The following is an 8,906-nucleotide window of genomic DNA, read 5'->3' as shown; positions in this document are numbered from 1 at the left end:
GCCTGTAATGGAACAAAATAGGAGTAGTCTTCATCTTTTTCATGACAGCACTTCAAATAAATTGCAGTCTTAATTACCCACTAAGTCTTCTCTGTTCCATGCTAAACATCCTCAGTTCCTTCAACCATTCCTTCTATGGTGCTGTTTAATGCAACTTTCTGTGATGATAAAAAATGTTCTATACCTGCACCGTTCAATTAATACGTAGCCACATGTGGATTGAGCACTTGAAATGTTGCTGGTGTGACTGAGGAACTGAATTTTTAATTGTTTTATTTTAATTGCCATATATGGCTAGTGGCTACCATATTGGACCAGCATAGCCCTATGTACTCAAAGCTCCTCTCCCTATTGGTCACTCTTCTTTAAGTGTATTCAAGCTTATCAACATCCATCGGATGTCTGGCATCTACCAAGCAACACTAACTGATACAGCTTTCTAGATGACTGTTTAGCACCTGAACAATATTTCCATTAATGCTTTCCAGAATACAATTTTTTTTTTAAGTATCCATAGGGTATAAGTGGTTCACATTGATAATCACTGGAATTAGTACTTTGTCAGCAATCTGAGAGCCTAAACTTGTAGAACTGCATGTTTTAACCAATATATAAGACTTGATACTTCAAGTTTTGGTTTGGGCCCAGCAGTTTGGGTACTCCAGGTTGTTAATCATTTTAAAGGTTGTTTTAATATAGTCTACCAACCAGCCCTTCATCTGGTCTGTATGTAGTCTTTTATGGTTTGCAAGGCACTTTTTTTACATCTATTATATTTAATTTGATCCTTACAACAACCTTGTGAGGTTGTGAAGTAAGCAAAATGTAAAATCTATATTTCATAGATACAGCAGCTGAAGCATAGCAGGAACTTAATTGATGGGCTCCATTTTCAGTTCCATTGAGCATCTTCTTATATACAGTCTTCACCCATGTCCTTGATAGAAATGTTGAAGGGGACCTTCAGAAGCCAGGCTGACCCTTAATTCTTAAATAGCACTAACTGGTACAGCAGTTTAAACAGATCAATTTTACCTAAAAGTGTGATTATCCAATTCACATGTTGCCATTCTGTCCAAAATGATGGTACAAGAGACAGTCACCTGACTTACTGACATAAATATTAATACTAGTCCCATTAGAAAAAAGCAATTTAGAGTTGGCTGCCAGAAAAAAATTTCTATTTGTCTACATCCACAAAGGGACTGTCATACCAGCTGCTTAAAGAAGCCAAGTCTCCCTGTCTTCCAAAACCCACATGGGGCCATGCTTTATTATTCTTATGGTTCTTAGCACATCATAACCCACATTGTAATTGTTTATATACGTGTCCCAAGTTCAAATCATTCATCTTTATCACACCCAGCACTTAGCCCATTGTGTCCATGTAGGAAGCACGCAAATTGGTAAAAGAGAAATCTACCCAAATGTTCTTCCAGTAGTATCTGCCCCCCACCCCGCCAAAAACAAATTTGTGACTAGAAGAGACACAGACTACTGCCACATTCTTGCTAACATGACTAAAATGCCCTTATAATTGGCTTGGTCACAGTCTCCAGATGCCAAGGCTTTTGCTAGTTAAGCCAGTTTTCATTGGACCATTTTGTTTTCTATGTGTGTTTTGACCAAAAAATAAAGATAGGTTCTCCAACAATAGGCATAGAATACATGAAATAGGAATACTTCTTTAAAATGTCAGTGAGGAAAGTGAGAAATCAGTAAACCAAAACGTCTGACTATAGGTCTTCCAAGAGAAAGGAAAAAGGACTAACAAACAAGAATATAGTGCTTTACCATTTACAAATCTTTCACATACATTCTCCTTTGACCCTCACAACAACCCTGTGAGGTAGGCAGCACAGATATTCTTCTCATTTAACAGATGAGGAAGGTGAATCTCAGAGCAGTTAACTGATATGCCCAAGGCTCTACAGTTACTGAATAAACTGTATTATCATCAGTCTTTGGCCTAAAAATTCAGCACCCAACATCCCTTCATACTTGCCCTACCTACTTCACAGGGATAATGAAGATAAGATGAATTCAAGGCTAGAAAAAATACTTTGAGGGGAAAAAAGCACTATATATTATAATTATACCCACAGACTATAATTTTCCACAATATATGGCTCATTCCCCTTCTCATCCCAGCTTGTGCATGAACCCAGAATTTTATATTGCCTCAATTCTGTGCTCAACTAAGTAAGGCAGGGAAATAGTATTATCCTGTTTAAAATTATATAAATTACAATCAGGGTAACTGCTGTTATTAAGCAAATAGAAAATCAGCACAGAAAGGCCAATGTGCAACTAGGACTCACTAAGCACAGAGCAAAGCAAGGCAAGATTATCAAGGCATGATTGCATAGAAGGAAAATGTGGTGTCACAGTCTAAACTGGCACACACACAGTTATCTAAGGCAAAGTGGTGGCAAAGAAGTTACTTGTTCTGCATTATATAAACAAAAGCAGAAGATTCATGGGAACCCGTGCAAAAGCATCTTATGTCACACAGATCTCTCCAGCTGTCTACAGGGAATACAAACAACAGTGTCATCTTCATTTTAAAGAATGACTGTACCTGTGTTCATATCCTGAACTACACCAAGGAATAGCTCCATGGTGAACTTCCTTGGCTAAAATACGACCAGTACCATCATTCCTAATCAGACTATATTAACCAGAATGTCTTTAAGGTAGTGAATTAGATGGCTGTATTTTCTTCAGGAATTTACTTCGGATTCTCCTACTTTAAGACCCAAAGAAAGTTATATTGAGTTTTTATTGGTGATTCTAAGTATATGTGTTTATAACAATTAGAGTGTGATAGGTGAAATTTAACATATTAAAAGAGTTCTATAGCATCTTTTCAGAAAAGATTGTATACTATACAAACTATTCAAGTCATACAAAACCATTTTTCAGTGTCTTTTCAACTGAGAAGAATCCTATTCAGCACGCTTCTCCTCCTGAGGTGGTTCATACTGAGCAAGCTATGGGGCAAAGACAGAGGAGTTTAGGTGAATTTTATTCTAAATTGGGTAAAAAACAGTAACAAAATGAATTAACTATTACGTTCAATTTAGTTACTGAATCAGTAAGTTTATATTAATATCAGTCTCTGTAACCATTTTACACCAGTAATTTAAGATTTAATACAATCAAACCTATTAAAAGACTTTTTCATATAAACCTTTAAAAATACTGGGAAACTAAAATTTCATTCCAATTCATGACTGTACTGTCAAAATACTTGACATGCAATAATCTATATCTTCCCAAAGATGCTGTGGCTTATAAGAAACTTTCTTCCTCTCCACCAAAAGTTTACTGAAATTCCCCCTAAAAAGTAGACAGTTATGTGACATGTATTAATCTAGCCAGTCAACAAAGAATAACTAAAGTCTTTGACCTAAAAGGTGCCAAAGAGTTAACTAGCATTGTCACATTGTAGATTCTTGAATAATTTAAGATACTGCATTTTCTTTTATGCTAAGTTGTGGTTCCTTGCGAGAACACTAGGCTAAGATGGGTTCTTCCAATTAGCTGTTGGATTTGAGAAACTTATTAGATCTCACTGTGCTTTAGTTTCCTCGCCTATGAAATGGCATATGTACTTGTTTCATTTATCTCACAAAGTTGTTGTGACAATATGAGAAATACTTAGAGTAATGTAAAATGCATTATGTGATCTCAAAGACTTAGAGTTCACTAATTTGAAGCTCACGAAAATCCTCATGGGGGTTTGAAGAGGGAAAAAAAATTTCAGCAGTAGACAAAATTAAGTGCAATTTACAGAGGTAAATTTGTTAATCCAGGGCCACCACATAAGACCATGTAGATTTTGAACTCACAACTCTTAAGAGGTGCCATTCATGAAGCAGTGGCCATACATTGACCTACTTAAATCAACTGCGTAAGAATCTCAGAACTATCCATTTACTTGTAAGCAGCAACCAATATTCCCATTTTTTTGTTGATGTAGGTTCCCAAGAACCTCTTCTTGACCACACTTTGCTTGTCCTATTTACAGTATGTCTTGTGGTTTTCTAGACAGGGCGTAAGTTTGGTCTTGCAATTAATTCAGATTGGTATTCACCATCCTCCCTCCCTTCCTGTCCATCTTAGTGGGGTTTTGATCACATAATTATTAAAAGTAAAATTATTTTTAATATGAATTCTTTTTTAAAAATTTACCTTTGTTTTCAGTTTTTTATTTTCTTCTACAATAGCTTCATATTTTTCTTTCATTTCTGCCAATTCTAGACGAAGCAGCTCTATTTCTGGATTTTCTGGGGTAGCAGCTCCTAAGTGATGCTTTAAAAAACTATTATCATTGTTAAGAATTTACTTCTTAGAGCTGAATGAAACTAATGAAATAGCCCAGAGTAGCATCAATATCCCTGTCCAGAGTCACCCACCCTACCACCAATGTTTACCCAGAAATCACCATCCAAAAACTCAAAGTAACTTTCTCAATAAGAAAAAGTAATTTAAAGGTTATTATCTATCTGAAAAAAAATAAGAGTTTCAAAAATAAGGCCTTTTTCTGACTTCAGAAATGAAAAGGATACTCCAAAGCACTATTAGGTTTCTCTGGTTCTTCATATAAGGCTACCAACACTGCAAATCAAAAAGCAGAGAAAGCAACAGTTAAAGTCTAAAACGTGAATGGCTGAAATCATATTCCATAACCTAGTAAATATTAGGTGCCAACTATATGCCAAGCACATTGTTAAGGCTGTCTGTACAATGGTGAACAAGACCGACAAGGTCCGTCCTCTCAGTGAATTTACGGTCAAGTGCAAAAGATAAGCAAAGAACTAGACAAAGAAAGGGTATCAAGCAGTAATACTGGATAATGGGCTATGGGAGCACATTGGAAGAACACCTAATTCAGCCTAGAACATCAGGGATGGCTTCCTAAAGGAAGGGAAAGACTTGGGACATAGGCAATGAATGTTTCAGATAAAATGGGAAGGACCAGGAGCAAGAAAACAACATACTGAGGAACTGAAAATTCAAGTATGGCTGGATGGAGTTGTGAGTAATGTGGCAGCAAAGGAAGCAGGAATGGTAATCGGGGCCAGATTATGGAGGGTCATGCAAGTTTGGCTGGACTTTGATCCTAGAAACAAGTATGTAATTAAACAGTTTTAAGGAGGGGAGTGACTTCACTGGCTCACTCTTCACTGCTGTGTGGAAGACCAACTGGAGTGAGACAAGGATAAAGGAAGTAAGAGCTGATGTGGTACTCCAGTTAAAAAAGACAGCAACCTACACTAGAGTGATAGAGGAGTAGGAAGAAAGAAATCTGAGAAAAATTTAGGAGAGAATCAATAGGGCTGTAATTACTGGAAGTGGCTTTGAATTCAAAATGTTCTTCAAGAATGAAGTTTCATACACAACATGCTAAATAACCACTAACCAAAAACTACCAGTAATCATGTTCAAATCAACATTAAAATATATACTTTAGTGGTTTCATACACAGTAGCTCCTATGAGAACCACCTTGTTCATCTTCTCTTTAAAAAATCCCTCCTAGGATCGCTTGAGCCCAGGAGTTTGAGGTTGCTGTGAGCTAGGCTGACACCACGGCACTCTAGCCAGGGCAACACAGTGAGACTCTGTCTCAAAAAAAAAAAAAAAAAAATCCCTCCTAGAACTTACTCCTCAGATAAAAATATCTCTAAACCAGTGGTTAACCTTTTTGTGCATGGAACCCTTTGAAAAATCTGATACAAGCAAAAAAATAAATGTAACCACACACAAAAAACTTTTAACAATTTACATTGAGTTCTGATAGTTACTCTTCATCTCTCTAAATACACTTACAGCACTATTTTTTGAGAAATTGGTATGTATATACCACTACCCTCTCCTCCTCTCTCCTTTCAATATGATACAGAACTTTAATCCTTCTCTTTATTACCTTTTTCTTTAAATTTTATGCTCAAATCTCCATTTCTTCTTCCATTAATTTCCACTGATCTCTATTGAATCCTAATTTTATAAGACATAGGTACTAATACTCTTACCCTTTCCTTCCCTTCCCCCTCCCCAGTTCTTTCACTTTCTAAATTTCTGTCAGTGGTACTTACAAGGTTGATGATTGCAGAACATAATGTAAATGCTAAATTTCCTTTGCTTTTCTATAGATGAAATACACTTCCTTTTAGTCAGACAAGAACTCTATACCCAGTCATGTTCCCTTTTTTGCCTTAGCAGCCAGGATCTTTAGAGATTGTTATAGTGCTCAAAATAGCTAAAACACTGTTTCTTCCAAATGATATATCATCTTTATCTTTAAGCATCCTCTTAGAGTGTTTTAATGTTACAGTCCTCTTGGAAATAAGCTGGATAAAAAACATAAATTTGTGTAAAGTACGTTTGAAGTTGAAAATCAAATTTTAAATAAATCATATCAATAGATACTGTGTTAAATTGTCTGATGTTATTTAGGAGCCTAGAAATCTAAGGAGATTGAGGGATTAGATTCCAGTTTATGTGAGCAAAGGAAAGAAAGCCTCCAGAAGTTTCCAGTCTTTTATGAAGGAAAATCCTTATATGGCCACAAGGCTGTACATCTTTCTGTAGTCAGTTACCTCCTACAACTGTCACTTTTCTGCCTTTTACCATTCTATCTTCCACTCAATCCATCCAGCCATGTTGGCCTCATTATACTTCCTGGGAACACTTGACATGGTCTCTGCTCAAAAGTTACTTAAGAAAGGCCTTCCCCCAACACGCCATATTTTTGGCACGCAAATCCTTCACGTCCCTCTTTATCCCCTAACCGTGCTATGTTTTTATTCACAATGCTTATCACTAGCTGACACTATGTATTTGTTTGTTATGTCTCCCCCAACTAGACTATAAGCTCATAAGAGCAGAGCGTTTTTCCCCCCACTGCTGTATCCTCAGCGTCTAGAACAGAGACCTGAATAAAATGGCTAAGTGAAAGAAATGAACTTGTGGAGTTTTTAGAGGGGATGACATTCCAAGCATCTGTGATACTTCCAGTGACAACACAGCCCATTTCTTTCAGAGTAGTCCCTTACTACTTGCTTAAATTTGTTTGCAAACTGATAGAAAACTAGTATCTGAACCCAAAGTACACAGCAATTCACAATTACTGGTCGATGCATCGGAATTAAAAGCCTGCTTTCTGCTTAGACCCCAGAGTTGTTATTCTCCCCAACTTTCCCCTAATCTTTACTTTTGTCCAAAGAGAGTCATCAAATTATTCCCCACACACTTCCTATTGTCATATGATCCAGGTCCTCGTCCCGGCCATCAATTCCATTCTACACCTTTGAATATCCCAGCAAGTGAGTTGAGTGACACAGAGCATGCATTCAGATTACTGCTAAAGTAATGAAGTAAACTGTACCCTACCTCTTGGAATCGTCATGTTTCACGCACTTTACTCATCTACTTAGATCTTAAAGCCACGAAGGAAGGTACAGTGTAACAGTAAACTATCATTTTAAAAAGTGAAAACAATGTAACCATTGTGATGTGCCCTCAAGCTCTTTAAACTAATTCTATTTGAATTATGAAATCTACACAAAGTAGGAATTGATATAGCAAAAACCGTAAGGCAGGAGGAATTGGGATCTCAAGGTCTTTAGCAAACATGTCCACTGCGGCTGCTCAAGGCAAAGCAACGGAAGTTGGAGAGACTTTGCAACAGCTGCAAGAGTTTCACTCCCAGCGCGGTGAGTGGTAGCCTGAGCTAGGCTACCCCACCCGGGCAGCGTCCAGCAGCCAGCGTGCGCCGGTCCCCACCGAACCCCAAGGCCCACCTGGCTGGACCCCGGATAGGTCCCACCTGTTTCCCCCTCTTTTCGTACGCCGTCGGGGGCGCAGCACCGAGGAGCAAGACGAGGTTACCAGGAACCTTTCCTAGCCCATGCTCACCCTTGGTCAGCGTGTCCAGTACCCCCGACTTCTCCAAGTACCTCCGGAACTGCTCACGCTTCGAGTCGGCGGCCTGAGGAGATACCGTGGGTCAGTGCCCAAAGCCGGGGGCCGGAGCAGGAAGAAGACTGGGAGTCCGGCAACCCCACCTCCGCCTCGCTACCTCGGGCCCCCCCAAACCTACGCGCGCGCCCCAACTCCCACCCGGAGCCTCCCAGCGGCTGGCTATCGCCCGCACGCCCCCAGCCACGCCGCGCCCCCCTCACTTTGTAATGGGCCATAGTGACAGCGGCAGCGGCGTAGCTGGCGCCGGAGTCGGTGACTGGCGGGCTCGGAGCAGCAGTGCTCATGCGCGGAAGGGACCGCACGCCTGCGCACTTGCGAACCACGGGCCCGCATCGCCGGGGTGTGGCCTGTTTTCATAGCGACCAGGACGCTCTGAATCCCCCGTAGTGGGCTGAGCCGATGGAGACTGCGTGCGCCCGCCCCTCCGGCTGTCGGAGCTGCACCTCTTCTTCCTCTTCCGGTGCGCGCGGCAGTTCTGTTGCTTAGCGAAAGGCGAGGTTTGCGAAACTCGGTACAAGTGTCCAGGTGGGGACAGAGGTGGGCACGGCGTCCGGAGGCGGGGCCCCGGAGCACTAGAACCTCTGCAGGGGGGAGGATCGCCAGACGGTGGTAGTGGGCGCATCTTTCTCAACTGGGACCTCGGAAGCTGTGGTGACCCATAAGTGCTGGGCTTCTTGGCTCTCATTCTGAAAAAAAGTGCGCATGCCTTTCCAGTGGCTTGGGAGAGTGTCGAGAATCGCATGTTTTGGCTCCAGCTTTTTTACTTTTGGAGTTTCCTTGACTTGTGACTGATTAGATGTAGGCCTCTGAAGGGTGAGGAGTAATGTGCTCGCCAGTAACTAGCACTTTTGAGCACTTAATGTGCGCCAGGCACTGTAGTAAACGTGGGTATTTTTCATTTTAATCCTCACAGCA

General features: G+C 40.3%; 1 protein-coding gene across 1 annotated transcript; it reads right to left on the bottom strand.

Annotated features, from left to right (window-relative positions):
• Window positions 1-1,768: 1,768 nt before the first annotated feature.
• On the bottom strand, window positions 1,769-8,291 carry MYCBP (MYC binding protein). The gene is made up of 5 exons (XM_012646740.1): window positions 8,192-8,291; window positions 7,926-7,998; window positions 4,575-4,623; window positions 4,198-4,327; window positions 1,769-2,993 (listed from the first exon to the last, which is right to left on the bottom strand). The coding sequence occupies exons 1-5, from the start codon at window positions 8,273-8,275 to the stop codon at window positions 2,949-2,951; spliced, it is 381 nt and encodes a 126-aa protein (XP_012502194.1). The 5' UTR covers window positions 8,276-8,291; the 3' UTR covers window positions 1,769-2,948.
• Window positions 8,292-8,906: the final 615 nt, after the last annotated feature.

The sequence above is a fragment of the Propithecus coquereli genome, unplaced genomic scaffold (assembly GCF_000956105.1).
Source record: "Propithecus coquereli isolate 6110/MARCELLA unplaced genomic scaffold, Pcoq_1.0 Scaffold249, whole genome shotgun sequence".
In the NCBI taxonomy this organism is placed as follows: domain Eukaryota; kingdom Metazoa; phylum Chordata; class Mammalia; order Primates; family Indriidae; genus Propithecus; species Propithecus coquereli.
Note: the sequence above shows the minus strand (reverse complement) of the source record. Positions and strands in the feature narration are given on the sequence as shown.

Bases quoted from the DNA above. Each gene is read 5' to 3' on its own strand.
- MYCBP (XM_012646740.1), bottom strand. From the start codon at position 8,275: ATGAGCACTGCTGCTCCGAGCCCGCCAGTCACCGACTCCGGCGCCAGC. The intron at 7,999-8,191 runs GTGAGGGGGGCG...GTATCTCCTCAG, and splicing joins TCACTATGGCCCATTACAAA to GCCGCCGACTCGAAGCGTGA. The intron at 4,624-7,925 runs GTGAGCATGGGC...TTTGATTTGCAG, and splicing joins ACTGGACACGCTGACCAAGG to TGTTGGTAGCCTTATATGAA.